Genomic DNA, 17827 nt, shown 5'->3' on the forward strand with positions numbered 1-17827 from the left:
AGTTTAACTTCTTCCTTTCGATGGCTTTCTCTTACATCTGCAAAGGGAATAGTACTAGAGACATTGTACTCACACTCTGAATACAACACCATGTCTGGTCTCAAAACAGTCACAGCAATACACTGTAGAATTTGCAGTTGCCGTCCGACATCCACCAGGAGTTCCCAATCCTGCGCTTTGCCTCATCTTCCTGTATCACTAGTATTTGCTTGATGGCCACCTTTCTGTCCCTTTCACATAGACAAGATTCTACTGATACATGTATCTTTTCACATGATCTGATGTATGAATTACAGTCAGGCTTCAGGAGATCCCATATACTGATACTTGCCTACTGTTTCTCACAGAGTACATCAGAAGAGAGCTGGGTGAGGGAAAGGTTTGTGGCATGGAAATACTGGACTATGGTATCTTGACAATGAAACTCAAAGCTTTGGGCTTCAGTGATTTAGCTTTAAAGTGGGCCAGTTCTTATCTTTAAGACAGACAGCAGATAGATTATTTAAATGGAGTGCTGTCCAAACCAAAAAAGGACTGTGGTGTCCCACAAGTGTCAGTGCTGGGTCCGTTTTTTGTCCTTGTATATATTATGACCTCAAATTAGTGACTTCAAATATGTGATCTCTTCCTGTATGCTGAAGATTCTGCTCTGCTTGATTCCCCACAAAGATATAAGTGTGGTCCAACAAACATTGAGCAATGAACTCCAGAGAGTGACAAATTGGTTATGGGACAACAAGTTATCTCTACATTTAGGGAAAACAGAGTCAATCTCTTTTGGGACCAAGGAAATCCCCTGGATTACAACTTGTTGTAGGAGATACTGTGATTACAGTAAAGGAATCTGTGAAATACCTGTGTGCTTGACAATAACCTGTCTGGAGATCGTATGGCACAGAATGTTTTGGTTAAAGGCATCTTATGCAAGTTTCTTTTCCTTTAATATAAGAGCTTTGAAGTAATTTTGATTGTAAACTTGTACTAGGGAGAGTAGCACACTTCTGCAGCCCTAGAGTAGCCGGCTACAGAGAACTAGCCTTGCAACTTGATTTCCAATGTCCAGGAGAATCAAATTGCTTTACGGCAATTGTGCAATAGCTTACTATTTGTATCATGTAACATTACCTTTGGAAATTATCTATGCCGGTTTATAAAAAAATTGTATCCAGGAGGTGCTAGCCAAGAGTGGTGAAATACTGTACATACTAGCAACTGCAGGGGGAGACCAGTAGCACAAAACACCTTAAACTACATTTGATACTTTTAAAATCAACAGAATTACACTTCATGCCAGGATTTCAAAGCTTGTTGATCAATGAGCCATGACAACACTATCAGGTGCTCTAATACAGTGCCCATTGACTACGCTTGTAGTTCCTGGTTTAGCAGTGCCTCAAAGACCTAAAGAACAAACCGCAAACATCACAAAACAAGCTAGTCAGGCTTTTTGTTTGGGCTCCCAACTGGTTCAAACCTTGAGTCCTCACACTATGAAAATCTGGGGTGGCTCAAGGTGAATGAAAGAGTGAAGCAGAAAAAACTGCCTGGTGCATATGATTGTGTACGGTGATGTTCCAAACTATCGTAGGCCCATGTGCTTTTAACCAGTTCTTGCCATGATGAATTAAAGGCTTTTTATACTTTTTCAACCTCTTTTTTCTTTGGATTCTCACTTCACCCGTCGCAGAAGAGCACCTGAGCAAGTAATTATCTGAGCCCTTTTGTGTTATCTTAGGGACTAATTTAACCAGGTTAGGGACAGGGGCGTCACTAGACCTTATTCACTGGGGCACGTGCCTTAGTAAAAGTCTCCAGTGCCCCAGTAAAATTCTAATGATGCTCTCCCTGGAAACGACATTCATGAGTGAGCGCATCTCCGTGCCTGCTTTAGTCATGACTCAAGCCTGTCACTTACCAGCCAATAAAAAAAAACAAGGAAATAGAAAGGGGCCATAATAGCCAATCAGGAAATAGCACCTCTGTAGCTGGGTAAGATTGAACGCAACAACCAATGAAAATCGTTCACAAGATTCTTCCGAGTATATCGTCCGCTGGAGCTCGTCATATCACTTTGAGCACAGAGTAAGTCGTCCCCTGTTTTAATGTTTCAACAAATTCACAACTTGTTTGACAGAAAAAATGACAAGTTGATCGCTGTTAGAGAATGTTGCCCACATAATTAGCATCTGTTTTTCAATGCTTAGCATCGTAGCCTAAATTTAGCAACAGTTTACCAGCTTGTGCTCTCTCCCTCACACACACACTCACACCATGTGTAGGCTGCATGCACACATGCGGACAATTAATAATGATTTATACGTATACTGGAGAGAGAGTTCTGTAAAAGTAGCCTATACTGTTTGTGAAGCTGTCCTACTGTAAAACTAAACATAGCCTTCTGATAAACTATTCAGAGATGGACATCAGACAATTGTTCCTGAACAGAGGCAGAGGGAAAGGAACAGTGAGGAGAGACGTAAAAGACATTTATTTCATATTGCACGCACATTTAAATTGTTTTTTTTTTTTTATGTATTGGGAGTTGGGGGCCTGTGCCCCAGCAAAGCTCTAGGTCTAGAATCGCCCCTGGTTAGGGATACTCATTCATACTCCACTAGAGGTAGTTCTACGGATTTTGTACCGGTTAGATTCCGGACCTAAGCAGTTATTACTTCTGTAGTTCAACAGCTGTCATTGGAATAGTTTGCCTAGGGACTTGAAAATAATAGGAAACGTGAATCGATTTAAGCCTAGTCTTTAAAAATGGTTAAGGAGTTTACTCCTACTTTTGGGATTCTCTGGGTTTTTTACAGTACTGATGTTACTGCCATGTATGTTATTTATAGTAGTGATTCTTCTGCTAATGCTAATGTTGTGGTTGGTAGTATTTATCGCGACAATTTATTGTGCTATGTGATCATTTGTTGCTGTTGTGCTGTCATGCTATAAGTCTATGGCATTTGTGTATGACTGCCTGTGTGTGTATAATACCTGTATGTGTGTGTGTGTCAGTGTGTCCTGTATGTGCGTATGAGTGTGTGACTGTGTATGTGTGTACTCTGTGTGTGAGAGTGTATTGCTGAGCATGTTTGTAAATGAGTAGGGCGCTAAAGCAAAAAGACAAATCATGAAAAATATCCAGTTACGAGCTTTTACTTTTCAATTCCACTCGGATGATCAGACGTCCGGGTGTAATGCGCTCGGTTTATTCAGAGCCATTTCCAAGTGCACAAGCACATGGCCACGCATGGCGCAATCATTTTTTGAAATTACCGACAGTGACTGTAACACATGAGAATCGGTGTCCGTGCCTGGCTGATGCTGGCGCACGGAAATACCCCAGTTAGCGCTTGTGTAATCCACCCCTCTCTGATGCCATTGTTGTGTTGGCATCACAGACACACATGAGCACGCATACACACACGCACACACACACACACACAAAGTAATTAATGCACAAATCATAAATAATACACACACATGACTCACACACATGCATGCACATACACACACACACATACAAAATACACAACAAGCTCACACATACATACAAGCAATCAATCCTCTCCTTATCCTCCACCACAAGGCCCACAGCACACACCTACTGCTGGCGCCAACTCCATTACTGAAACATTACGGCCTCACAGTAAGAGACACAGAAAGAGAGAGAGAGAGAGAGAGAGAGAGAGATGGATAGAGTGAACGTAAAGGAAGAGAGAGAGAGAAAGAGAGAGAAAGGGCCGAGCGAGCAGCTGCAGAGGAATACGTATTAGTGGGCGGCGGCTATCGATTGGGGCTCAGGACAGGGCCACGCTTTGCATAGCAAATGGCCCCCATTACCATAGCGTCTGGGGATAATTAATGGCCAAGTCTGTGGCGCTGCCGTTCGTTATCGGTCACGCTGATACTGTTCAATTTCCATCTCCTCCTCGCACTTTGCTGTAAAGAGGGCCTTCCTCCATAACTGTCACCCCACTGTACTTTTATAAATCATAATGCCCCCTGGTCAACAAGCGTCTGCCGCTATCTCTGGCGGGGGGAAGATGTTATCGTGACGCAACGGCCATGCATCTCTCATTATTCAGACATTAGAGAGATATGGCTGGCCCGGCGCACTGACGAGATGGACTGTGGTAGTGCAGGTTTCCTCTCTCTCCATCCATGTTTTCATGTCTGTGTGCGTGTGTGTGTCTGTGCTATCTCACCATGATTGCCGTCTCTCCTCCGCTATAATGCAGAGTATTTTAGGGTATATCTGGCGAGGGGAATGGCTCTTAAGGAAGATCTTCACTGCTGGAAATGTCATTTGATGAGATTGGATAACTGAGCGCCAGCTAACAGAATTTGCAGCACACAGTCCCAGCAGCCATGCCGCCTCTGCTACATGAAACAGAATGGTACAAATGAAACCGTAATGACCGAATAAGGGTTTGGCTAAAAATCAGTCGTCGACTACAGCAATTCAGCAGCTCTCACACCCCCAGTGGCAGTGAGGGGATTTCTCTAATGAAACACGCCCGGGGCACATCTATATGCTTCAGCTCCAGCAGAAGGGCAGAGCTCTATTTTGTAGCAGCCCCCCCCCCTCCTCCACCTCCTTTCTTGGGGGGTTTAAAAATAGGCAGCTTGATCACAGACTGCAACCCAAGGATGGGATTTGCTGTCCTAACTGGCCGTGCAGATTGCCATTACTTATGCTTGACAACCCGAGCCTCTGATGTTGCTATGCTGTCCTATTTGAACAACATAAGCTGCAGTCACTGCCTGGGCCATGGAGATGTGAACATTTGAAATTGGTTGAATAGCAAAAAAAAAAAAATCCTGTCCTGGGGGTCACGGTGAGGTCCCCTGTTGAGCATATGAGTCCACGGCCTTGAGGAGGGAAGATGGGATGGATTGGAAGCTAAGCTGCCCTCACCCTACGTTGTTACTGAGAGCATTCGGTCCACACAGCGGATGCATGGGCAGAGGTTACAGCTGCATACAGTATAATCATTTACTGTAGAGATTCTATACACACCGTTCACTTTTACACCGGTATTAGCATCACTTAAAGGTCACCACAGTGCACAGTGCAATCACAGTGCAGTTATCTTTCCAAGTGAAGGCATGCTGTTATTACAGAGGCCTTGCAAAGTGCTTATTCACTTATTCAAAGAGGCAGGCTGGGAAACTCATGGTGTCACTTGCTGGCGCTTGGGAACTGGACACGTCGGTTTTTGAATGCAACTATTGGTGTTAAAACCAGTGCCTTACCTTTTGGGTAGTAAGGTTTCTTCATGCCATCGTGATGCATCCGCGGCTTGCGATCCTCTCCGTAGCTGTGGCCGTGGCCGTGGCGATGACCGTGGTGGTCGTCGTGCATCCGCATGCCGCCTCGTCGCGCCGAGTCCAGGGCCATCTTGTCGCGCATGGCCTTGGCTCGCTCGGACTCGAGCGCGATGGCCTTCTCGAGCAGCGACAGGTTGCCCTTGGTCATGTCGAAGACCTCCTCGGAGCGGTCGGACGTGATGGACGTGGTGTCCTCGTCGCGGTCGAAGTAGGCGTCGTGGCGCTCGCGCGCGCAGCTGGCGAAGGCCTTGGAGTGCGGGCTCAGCTGCTCCTCCAGCTTCATCAGGTTGACCATGTCCGAGTAGTTGCGCTCCAGGGCGCGGCGCTCCTCGGGGCTGGGCTGCTGCTGCTGCTGGCAGTCGCCGAAGCCGTGGTGCGACTGGCTGTCCAGGTGGTGCTGCTGCTGCTGCTGGTGCTGCAGGGTCTGCAGCGTCTGCTGCGCCAGCGTGGCCGAGCGGTCAGTCGACTGCGTCTCGCTGAGCTTGCGGGCCAGGTCGAAGCACTGGTTGCGCAGGCACTCCAGGCTGCTCAGACACACGTCCTCGTCGCTCTCCTCCACCAGCTGCCCGTTGCTAGTCGGCTTGCCCTGGCCGCCCCCGTGCGCACCGCCGCCGAAACCCCCGCGACCGCAGCCTCCGGCCTGCCCATTGGTGCCGTTCGCTCCAATGCAGCCATCTCCATTCTCTAAACCCCTGTCTTCGTCGAAGGCCCCCTCGTCCAGGTTGTTGGACAGCACTGCCCCATGTCCTTGCGCCAGCAGCTTGAGAGAGTCCACTGTCTCCCGCACCACATCACTGTCCACATCCAGACTCAGCTCACCTTTCCTGGAGCCTCCTTCGTTCTCATCATCTTCCTCCTCCTCCTCTTCATCATCTTCCTCCTCCTCGTCTTCTTCATCGTCCTCCTCCTCCTCAGCACTGTTGGACGAGTTGCTGTTCATCTCAGACTCAGTCATCGCCCGGTTGGCAGCGTCCTCGGCTATCTTGCCCAGGTTCAGCAGCGACTTGGCCACCAGCTCGTCATAGTTCTCATACTCGTCGTTATTGTTGTCGTCCTTCTCCCCCGCTGGGCCAGATTTGCCGTAGCCGTTGTTCAAATGATCCTCCTCTGTAAGAAAGGAAAGGAAAAACCATGGAAAAGGAGAAAAAACATGCACATATACACAGAAAATGCACAAAATCAAATTTCACTTCACTTTTCTACTGTTGGTTAAATGGGTTTCAGTCTTGTCTATGTAACAAAATCACATAAGAGGCATGTCTCAGTGATGTACTTGTGTAATATCATTCAATACCTGTCTTTCCAGTAAAAATCAATCATCCATGTAATGTCTGTCAAGGCTTGTGTTCTCATTGTTCAACATTCTCTTTTTATATATGTAAATGTATTTTATATGTAAATGTATTCCAAATTTTTAAATATTGTACTATTGCACGGTATCTGTCAATGTCTGTAATGTGCAATTCTATCATTACCAGGAATGTTCTCTTCAGGAACCTAACAGAGAAAATGACATATGAGTCATATATTTGAAAATTAAGGAACTGCTTCAGATTTGCAAAATGTCACCGTGTGTCTTTCATCAACATGCTTGTGCCAGATATTGTTAGAAATGTTGGCCTGCCTCTATGCTTGCAGATTAAGTAAAAACCACACAAGATTCAGGAAAAAAGGCTGATTCAGTAAATAAAATACTTGTCTCACAAATCTTTGGACTTCATGTCAGTAATTGAGCCAGACAGGTATCAGTAGGTCATTGAACTCCCTTCTCTGTCATTTTAACCATGCCTTTTGTGGGTTTGAATAATCTACTCAGCTGACATTCTCACCCCAAACTGTCAACAGCACAGCTCTCACATCAGGACTGTATTCCTCTGGATGCCTTAGAATAACAAGAATGACTTTGATTTCTGGCAGGACTGCATATCAATTTATTCTGCGCTTCAAAAGGTATGCCACAATTTTGAGAGGGACCCTTTTAAAGGGTAAAAACATCAGAGCGTCTAAAAAATGGAATAAGAAGTAGGGATATTGGTTGTGACAAATATCCATGCCTATATTTTGACAGAGAATTGGTGGTTACGGCTCTATAGCTCCAAATGATTCAAAATGTAACACAAAAAAGCGGTTTCAACAGCAGAAACCCACAAAGACTGTATGGCAGAGGATAGTCACCAGCAAAGCAGTTCAAGGTTGTAACTCTCAGCTGGCAAAATGGACCATACTATGATACTACATTTACTGTACATAGTGAAACTAACAATGCCCCCATTTCCATTCATATGAACTTCCAGTCATATAACATGATATAATGACTGTCAATTCACAAATGTCTATCATTTTTTTTTTTTTGTCAAATTGCCTTTAGATGGCAGTGTAATTTACAGTGAGCTGAAAAGACCTAGTTTAACGTTGTTATAAATAATTTCCTGATATGTTTACATGAAAAATGTGGTCAGACATGTTCATTTTAAGAAGTCTTTTTTTCAGCAGCATGGCATAGCAAGCTGACTCTTCTCCACACTTAAAAGGTTAAAATGCCTCCTTGCGAGATGCCAGCTCCGACTGGATCAGAAGGCAATGTCAAGTCAGATTGGGCTAGAGGCTGGCGTGAAGCTGGGCTCTGCCAAATCTGGTTCTTTGCATAAAAAAAATCAGGAGACGCGCCACGGACGGACAGAAAAAAAACCCTGTCATGTTTTCATCTGTCTCCCAGAAAGACAGATAACGAGTCAGAGACAGACAACTCTTGAGTGGACACCAGGTAGAATGAAACAAACACCAACATTTTGATTTTTTCTTGAAGCTGGATTGTGCGCACTGCTTTGACTGTTTAGCACCTCGCATTAACTTTATTCACACAAAAACAGAAGGAGAATGTATAAGTGAAGTGCATGAGGGAAGTAGACCATATAGGCACATGGTGTCTTTATCAGGATGTGGAGTTTACACCAAAACCCAGGGGCGTTAAAACTGTCATCTTCACGAGATGCTGTGTGAGTGCGTATGTGAGAGAGAATACGTGTGAGGCAGGGTTGTTTTTAGCCTGTTACTGAGAGGGTGTTGAAGGTCGTGGCTTACTTTCCAGTTGCACCTCAAATTACAGTGACCTTCCAAAAAAGGAGTCTAGCTTGCCAAATCGTCTCACTCTTACCATAATGTTTACCATCTCAAATTCAATTTGGTATTGACTTAGGTACACACTGCTCACAGACTGAGGAGGGAACAAGATGGTGGATTCTAATTGCCGTAAAGCACCTCGCTTGTCATGTATTATGGATAGAGAAATAGTCAAGAAATCCTATCATTTAGAAATACTCTCATCCACCTGAGGCTGCTTATTTTACTGTTTTTCTAAGAACACTAACAACTTCTCAGTCTCTGCCTTTTCAGATGTTTATACAAATGATGCTTATATGGTAATCAGCCATTAAGAGGTCCTAGATGTGATGGTGTTTCTTGCCAATGCAAACTGTAATTCTGGCCCCGGGATGACTGTGATGATTTAGCAATGCATAACACTCACCTGATTCTTGGCTATTCTGCTCATATTCATCATCCTCCTCATCATCTTCCTCTTCCTCTTCCTCCTCACCCTCCTCTTCTTCTATGCACTCCTCCTCCTGCTCCACCTCCTCTTCCTCCTCTCCTTCCTCCTCTTCCTCTCCTCTCTCCACTTCGCCATCCTCCTGCTCCACGTGCTCCTCATTGTCCTCCGAGTAGACCTCCTCCTCTACTTCTTCCTCCTCCTCCTCTTCCTCATCGTCCTCCTCCTCCTCCTCCTCCTCGTCCTCCACTCGCTCCTCCATGTCCTCGGTGCCGTCGGTCTCGTAGCACTCCTCCATGGAGGAGTTGTCTAAGTGCGCCAGGAAGGCCTTCCTCTTGGGGGCAGGCTCCTGAGGCTGCCTGTCATGCGATTTCCTCTTCTTGGCCAGCGGGCAGCCGTACACACTGCAGGAGGGGGGTGGGGTGGGGAGTGGGGGCGGGGGGGGGAGATAAGAAGGAGAGCAGTTAACCACCGTGCCTTCACTTGTCGGCTGCCAGAGCCGTGGTCACGCGCTACCGAGCATGCAGTTTAGGCCTCTAAATGGCAACGGCTGTTTTTCTGTTCGAAAAGGACACAACGTTGTGGTCCAGATGTCATTCAAGTCCATCTTTGGTAGGGATTTTGTTTTTATAATCACTATTAAATTTGAGCAAAAGCTTTGTTTGGTAGTAGACCAACAGATATCAAATTATTATTCATGGGAATTATTCCCCTTATTGCAGTCATTTAAGTTTTTGTTTCAGAAATGGCAAAATCTATCTGACACTTTAGAAATATAATAATGCACTGTTGAGTTGGGAGGCAGTGATTACAAAAACCTGCAGGAGGCCATTTTGATCAGCAGGAAACTAGACACAGTTGATTTCCTTTTTATTTTAATGTTTGCAAGGTATGGTTTCTTCAAATTGATAGGACCAGGAAGGCGAATGAAAGGATGCAGAAACAAAATCAATAACTCCAGAAATAACTCAAATAGGAACAGGACACAAAATAACAAAAATTGTAGATTATTCCATTTAATCAGCAGTAGCACTGTGCATGATTTTGGATTTCTGTGTCAACAAACTTTACAGCTTGCCAAGGTTACAATAGAACACTATAACCAGCAACACTCATCTCTCTTTCCCAGTTTAACAGTTAAGACCTTTGCTCACATCAGAAAAAATCAATTGCATCAATTGCATGAAACAAGTTAAATTTGGACTGAGAGAGAAATCTAGCACTTATTTCTATCTATTATGACTAAGGCAGATGCTGATCCCCCTTTGCTGCACACACACACACACACACACACACACACACACACACACACACACACACACACACAGACACAGATCAAGCACGAGAACTGATGATAATAAATTGTAGCACACCTGAGTTCTGCACTGAAATATATTCTCTGTCTCTATCTGGCAGTGGGAGAACACGCCTTAATCTGATAATCTGTGTATTCACCCTGGCTATTGATCACCAGCACCTAATCCATTTTAGCCTGGTGGAACTGCAGGGGAGTCGATACTATCCCACATCCCAGGGGGTGTACACAACTGCCAACACCTCCCCCAGCATACACACACACACACACATACAGGCACACACACACATACACACACAGGCACACATACACCTACACACACAAGCACACGTATAAAAAGAAAAAAAGGAATAAATGAAAACAAAAGGAGTGTGAAGGGTAGTGGTAGTGGTTGTTGTTGTTGTTGTTGTTGTTGTTGTGTATATTTTTTTGAAAAAGGAGACAGCCCCTGTCAGAGTTGGGCATTGGGCGAAGCGTGGCGTCAGTGTGCTCGCATTAGGAGGCGCTCAGCTGTGAAATGCCCCTGATTCTCATTCACGCCGGCCAAAAAGCCTTTATCCCTGCCCACTCACCGAGGGGATTGGCCCTAATGTGAACAAATAAATGACATTAGGTTTGAGGACCGCGGGCGAGGCACACGCACCGGCGCTGAGGACCAGCAGCGGAGGCGTACAGCTTGGACGCGGCTTCGCCGGGGAAACTGGCACTGCTCGCAGGCTTCACCCACTCAAGGTCACCGCAGTGTTTTAGGCACGACTGTGTGTGTGTGTGTGTGTGTGTGTTTGAGGGAGGGTGTGTGTAGGGGGACTGTGCGTTTACTCAGAGGGAATATGGGACCCGGTTCGGATTACGTGGGATGGTCTGAGTGCTGTCTGTGTGCCTCGGTGGTTAAGCATGTTAGCCTGAAGGTGTGTGTGTGGGTTAGCCTGTTAGCGTATGTGTGTTTGTGTGTGTGCGTATGTGTTTGTATGTGTGTGTGTATGCTTCATAATGTGGACTTCTACACCTGTCATTGAATAGCCTGTCTTTTCTTCTCTCTTCCCTTGTTTCAATCTTCCCACATCACAGACACACACACACACACACACACACACACACACACACACACACACACACACACACACACACACACACACACACACACACACACACACCAACTTCTAATCCAGCCTCTCGGACGCAGCCACACCAGCCCAAATCACTAAGTGTCCATCAGTCAACCGTTGTGCTGCCTGGCAGCCTCCATCTCCACGGACCCGGGGATTATTTAATGGGCTGACCCCCTGCACCTCCGGCGTCATTTCATTAATCTGATCCCACACGTGGAAACTCATTCCTGGGCTGACAGCCACTGAGGCTCACCCCCCCCCCCCCCTCCTCCTCCATCACGCCCCCATCCCCAGCCCTAAACCTCCCAGGCTTGACACCCCCTCTCCCAACCCCTCCTGCCCACCTCTCCTGGGAGGGCTGGCCGGCTCCGTGATCAATAGTGCTTGTGACCAAACATTTTGAAAACACATTAAAATGCCACTCATACCCCACGAGTGCCCTCCAAATAAATCAAGGGCTGGTCCCTTCAGGTTAGGAGTGCCTGCATGTGTGTGTGTCTAAGTCTCTGTGTGTTTGTGTGTGTGTGTGTGTGTGTGTGTGTGTGTGTGTGTGCGGTTCAGGAGGTGTGGGGTGCAGTAAGATGAGACACATCCCCTCCCACCAATCATGTCTTGTCTGACAGGTGGTTGGGTCCAGAGAGACAGTAAGCCCTGAAGATTTCATCACCATTACCGCACGTTTGGTGAGATCCTTCTGGTTCTGTGGGACCAGTCACGTTCCACGACAGATATTAATGCCCTTTTGACAAGACTGATTGTTCAACTTGCTCATTTCACACTTGCCGTTCAAAAGTGGCGCAGCCTTATTAGGCGAGTACACGAAATCTTTCCGGAAGCAATAAGAAAACATCCATCATGGACATGAAACGCGTCATCGGCATCGGCAGCGCCAGGAAATACCACACAGGGGGAGAGCAGCCGCAGCCGTAGCGACTGCAGTCTGACTGCCTCAGAACAAAGAGCGTCAAACAGCTCGGGCTCAGGCTGTGGAAACGCGGCGCTAAGTAACAATCAGATCCATCTGGAAATCCTCTCCTGCATCAGCAACATGCTCAGAGCTGGCATCTGAACGACAAGCCGCAAAGCTTGAAGTTTGAAAAAAGAAAAAAGGAAAAGAGACTGATCGTGTGTCATAGAACCCCCCCCCACACACACCTCCAAACCATGCACCTCACCACCCCTGCACTGCCATTCCCCCCACCCCACCCCACCCCACCCAACCCGTTTGCCTCCCACATGCTCCAAGCCCCTGCTTCACTTCATGTCGCTCTTGCAGCTCCATCAGGCACTACAAAGAACAGTTGGCACCACGGAATATGCAAATCCACTCCCAGGCAAAGATTTCTGCGGTATGTTTCTCTCTCTCTCCCTCTCTCTTTCTCTCTCTCTCTACCTTCCTCCCTATTCCTCTCTCTGTCTCTTTCTCTGTGAGTGTGAGTGTGGTTCTGTATCTGTGCCTGTATGTGTGTGTGTGTGTGTGTGTGTCTCTGTTTCTGTGAACATCCGTTTGAGTCTGTCTATCTATCCCTCTCCCTCTGTGAGTCTCTGTGTGTGTGTGTGTGTGTATGTGTGTATGTGTGTGTTTGTGTGTGTGTGTGTGTGTCTCTGTGTGTCTGTATGACTGTGTCTGTGTGAGTGTGTGTGACTCTATGTGTGTGTGTACTGTATGTGTGTATGTGTGTATGTGTGTGTTTGTGTGTGTGTGCAGACGTGGGTTTGAATGGGTCCGTCCGTGGAGCTCGTTGTCAGCGGTGGTTCGGGGTGCTGCCATGTGATCGGCCCTGAAGATGAGTAATCCGCAGGAGGCGTCTCCGCTCCAACTCACAAGCCCTCGCCCATACTGTCACAGTGTGACCTTGGCGACGTCTCTCTCTCTCTCTCTCACACACACATACACACACATACACACACTCACATACACACACATCCCACTCACTGGGCAAGGCAATTAAAATTCCACAGGTAATTAAGTGCCATTTGAATAATAAAAAAAATACTGCAGGCATTGTGTTTGACTGGAGACGGAAGTGCTATTATTAGACTTCATCACCTCCTTTATGCTGAGAGAAATACAAAGATTAGGAGAGCTCTGTCTAAGGTGTGCACAATAACAAATGGCACAGGTGTGTGGAAATATTTAATCATGCAATTTCGTTACCAACATAGGGTACTGGCACTCATTGTGGTCCTCTTTGCAGGGAAACATTAGAACACACTAAAGGCAATATAAAGCCAAACTAACAATAGTATCTAGCTTTGGTCTGGAAGGACTAATCAGAAACCTGACTTTCACTCTATCACACTGAATCACAGGTCTACTGCTCGAAATGATTTATTCTGTTAACACCATCAGCAGAATTGAACTGTATGAACAATACCAAACCCATCATAGGTAGAACTGACTTATTGTATGAAGCACCACCTCATGAAAGACATTATTCATACACTTTCTATGGACCCAGTCCATAGAGCATTATAAGCACATTATAAAGCATTCTTAAATCCTCATAATGATTGACATGCATTTATTACTATTTATTCATAGTTGACTGCACTCATAAAGCACTATACTGTTATTGTTCAAGCCCTTACAGCTTGACGAAACAAAAGCTTTTTACTTCTGTAATGCCATAATTAATGCCATCTCAGCCATTATCAATAGGTAAAAGAAGCTTTAGACTTAAAGCAAGCTGCAAGGGCTTATGCTACAACATTGTCCTGCTTTATGAGTGCAGTCATAGCTAATTTGGCTATATAGACTTACTATACTGTATATCAATTATTATGAGGCATTATGGATATTTTATAACCCTTCTAATACATCTATTACAGACTGCAGTATTTTACTCAAATGAATTATGTCCATAAGTGATATACTCCTGAAGGAAAACCTTTGCTCTAATACATTAGCCTTAAGCCTGCAGATTATAGAAGACGTTCTGTCCATGTGTCACTTCAAAAGCCGGCAAAAGTTCTGAACACATTAGGCTCTGTCTGAGGCGGATGATGAAATGGTGGACAACATGAATTATCCATTTTGCTCATGTAAACACGAAAGAATCTGCTCTCTTGAATATTTGGACACAAGGCGCGTTTGTGTTTTTCATGAGGCTTTACAGTGTTATATGATTTTATAATAAATGAATGCCTAACATAAAATGTGTTCTGTCTACGTAAAAGGGTTGATACCCAATGCCAAATAGTTGAAACCCAATATATTCCCAACACACCACGTCAATTACTGCATATGTTCTGCTCCAACCTCTACTACCAGTGCATACAACTTATACTAAAACTAATACCTTAAAGCAGGACTAATGATATCCTTAATAACCTTGTGGTGATGACAGCAGTACCAACTCATTTCAGGGGCCTTTGTATCAGAGACAGTCCCCTGAATAGCGGATACTGGGCTCCTGTGGTTGAGGGCTTGTACACTGGAATGTGGCAGTCGAAGAGTGGCTTTATTAGTGCAAATATTAAAGCATGCTCGCAGCAGGGGCCACAGCCTTAGCCCGTCATTAGCATCATCTGATATTTGTCTAAGTGGCATGTGGTCGCACGGGACGACTGATGGCAGGTGTGTGTGTGTGTGTGAGAGAGTAAGAATGAGTGTGTGTGTGTGTGTGTGTGTGTGTGTGTGTGTTTGTGTGTATGGTGGAAGGGGAGAAGAAGAGATGATGGCATGGCTTTTCATTTCTCCCCAGTTTTCCTTTCTTCCGCAGAGTTGGGGTGGGGAGTGCACCTCTCGCTGTGCCCCTTTTCCAAAAGGATCTATAGGCACGTGTGACAATAGTGCCGTTGCCATGGAGATATGCTGCAGGAACCCAAGTGGGATTTGCCATCCAGGCAGGCAGGCGGGGAGCCAGTCAGAAAGAACGAGAGAGAGAGAGAGAGAGAGAGAGAGAGAGAGGAGAGAGAGAGAGAAACAGAATGAAAGCAAGAGACAATGAGAGGAAGAAGGGAGAAAGAGACAGAGAAATAGAAAGAAAGAGAGAGAGAGAGAGAGAGAGAGAGAGAGAGAGAGAGAGAGAGAGAGAGAGAGAGAGAGAGGGAGAGAGCTGATTTCAGACCTGACAGACTCCTTCCCCCAAAAGAGTCACACAAAAGAGCCTCCTCTCTGCCTGAGCCTCCACCAGCTACTGCAGTTTGGGGCGTTCACTGTGCTGCTCCAGAACGCATCGTGCCGCGCCGCGCCGCACTGTGCCATGTGCTCCGCTCCCTAAACCTGCTCCTTCAGCCGTGCCCAGCCAGAGCTCACCACACTCCAGAACTTTCCACAAACTCCACCAGAATTCCTTTCAATTAAGCATGGCACAAAGAATCTTTTCATCGCAGCGATGAAGTATTCATGGAGGCAAAATGAACTTTAGTATGAGATGAGCTATGCTTATACACACACACACACACACACACACACACACACACACACACACACACACACACACACACACACACACACACACACACACACACACACACACACACACACACACACACACACACACACACACACAGATGAAAGAGGGGAGCCCAAGATTTTCCTTTTTTTTTGTGCCACAGACAGGGAGATGGATATGCTGAAGACCTGACCCAACAGAGCAGGAGACAGATGAGACGAGGAGACAGCAGAGGAGGAGAACAGAGAGACAGACAAGCAGCCAAGAAGGCTGAGTCGCAGACCGAGGCAAGAGAGAGGGAGAGAGAGAGAGAGAGGGAGAGAGAGAGAGAGAGAGAGAGAGAGAGTGGAAGATGAAAGAGTACAAAAAGAGAAAATGTGGGGAGGAAGTACAAAAGAATAAATGGAGTGTGTGTGCAAGAGAAAGAAAGAGAAAGAGGGAAAGAAAAAGATAAAGGGAGAGTGATAGTGCCAGAGAGAGAGACAGAGAGAGCGAGAGAGAGAGAAAAAGAAGGGAGGGAGTGGGAGTGGGAAAGAGATAAATGATGCTGAGCCTTTTGGGCAGCCTGGGCTCTGGCTGCAGCCTGACTGAATGTGAATGAGCCTCCTCACTGCAAGCCTCCCAGCAGCAGCAGCAGTGGCAGCCGTGGCAGCCGTGGCAGCAGTGGTAGCAGTGGTAGCAGTGGTAGCAGTGGTAGCAGTGGTAGCCGTGGTAGCCGTGGTAGCAGTGGTAGCCGTGGTAGCCGTGGTAGCCGTGGTAGCCGTGGTAGCAGTGGTAGCAGTGGCTGTGGCTGTGGCTGTGGCTGAGCCTGCAGTGGTGGCTGCCCTGGGACTCCTCCTAAGTACAGCGCCCACCCTCCTCTCCTCACACAACCACCAGCCTCAGCAGCCAGAGGGGCAAAGAGAGAGCACAGCTCTGTCCAGCCACCACAATGACCCTGACCCTGACCGCCATGATGAGGATGATGATAATTATGATGATGATGATGATGGTGAGGGCGGCGATATCGGCCCTGGGGTGAGGGACAGCACTCCCTCCGTACTGGCACAGCTGACTGATGCCACGCGGCTCCAAGGGAGACGGCGCTGGCAAATGGGCTCTGACACCACAACCACCACAGGCTCTCCCTGCAGCCCCCTTTCTCTCTCTCTTCCTCTCTCTTCCCCTCTCTCTCTCTCTCTCTCTCTCTCTCTCTCTCTCTCCCTCTGTCTCTGCTGCGTCGGCACAGCATCCCTCCCAATCTCACCTCAGGACTCCTGCTTAATTACAGCGCGGGTGGCACCCCGGGTCCTCTGGGTGCGGCGTGCGGCGCAGGCAATGTACTCTCCCAGCACCCAGGTGAGGTGACTCTCCAGTCACGTACTGTAGGAGGCGATTAATTATTAAGAGCAGCAGAGAGGGGGGCGAGCGGGAGGGGAGGGGAGGGGTGGGGTGGGGTGGGGTGGGGTGGCCTGCGGTGTGTGCTGCACCCTACGCCCTCTCCAACAACATGCTGCTCAACATCCAGCACACTCTCTGTTCTCTCGGTCTCCACCTTCCATCCAGCTCAAGCAGTGTTTCCATGTAGGAAATGGACACATCTGTGTGTGTGTGTGTGTGTGTGTGTGTGTGTGTGTGTGTGTGTGTGTGTGTGACGGCCATGCTAACAGAAGAAGGAGCAATATTATAGCATATCAACATGTGGTCACAAAATAGTTTCCATCCCTTGCTGGCCCCATATGCCAGACAAACACAAAAACACCACGTTCAGCGCTGACCGCTCACAGAGCAACGGCTCACAATCAGATCAGCGTGCGGGGCGTCCAGCCCTGAAAAATCTCCCTCGCCAGAGTTTAGCCTCTGCCTCCCATCCTGGGGCCCTGTGCTGCGCTGCTGTCCTGCGCTGCTTGTGTTTTTGGGCCGGGCTACCTCCCTCGCCTGCTCCCCCCGGCTCCCTGACATTGATGTAATTTGGTTGGCAGGCGTGGAGGAGGAGGAGGAGGAGGAAGGTTTTTGGGGGAGGGTCATAATGTGCCCGACTAGTGGAGGGCCTGCAGCGGACGGCTGCATCCCTCACAACCCCACCACCCACATACACACACACACACACACACACACACACACACACACACACTAACCAGCCCCT

At 47.1% G+C, this 17827-nt stretch overlaps 1 protein-coding gene across 1 annotated transcript in view; it reads right to left on the reverse strand.

Annotated features, from left to right (window-relative positions):
• Window positions 1-17827, reverse strand: part of myt1lb (myelin transcription factor 1-like, b) — a 56805-nt gene that overhangs the window by 28351 nt on the left and 10627 nt on the right. The window contains exons 4-9 of the mRNA XM_076300032.1: window positions 9069-9282; window positions 8858-8993; window positions 6250-6438; window positions 5993-6195; window positions 5739-5917; window positions 5257-5666 (exon numbers count right to left, since the gene is read on the reverse strand). Coding sequence (XP_076156147.1) covers window positions 5257-5666; window positions 5739-5917; window positions 5993-6195; window positions 6250-6438; window positions 8858-8993; window positions 9069-9282 — 1331 coding nt within the window. The remainder of the gene's footprint in view (window positions 1-5256; window positions 5667-5738; window positions 5918-5992; window positions 6196-6249; window positions 6439-8857; window positions 8994-9068; window positions 9283-17827) is intronic.

This window comes from Alosa pseudoharengus, unplaced genomic scaffold (genome assembly GCF_046254945.1).
Source record: "Alosa pseudoharengus isolate Yale_2024_CS ecotype anadromous, Long Island Sound unplaced genomic scaffold, YU_APseudo_1.1 YU_APseudo_1.1_scf_22, whole genome shotgun sequence".
NCBI classification, from domain to species: Eukaryota; Metazoa; Chordata; class Actinopteri; order Clupeiformes; family Clupeidae; genus Alosa; species Alosa pseudoharengus.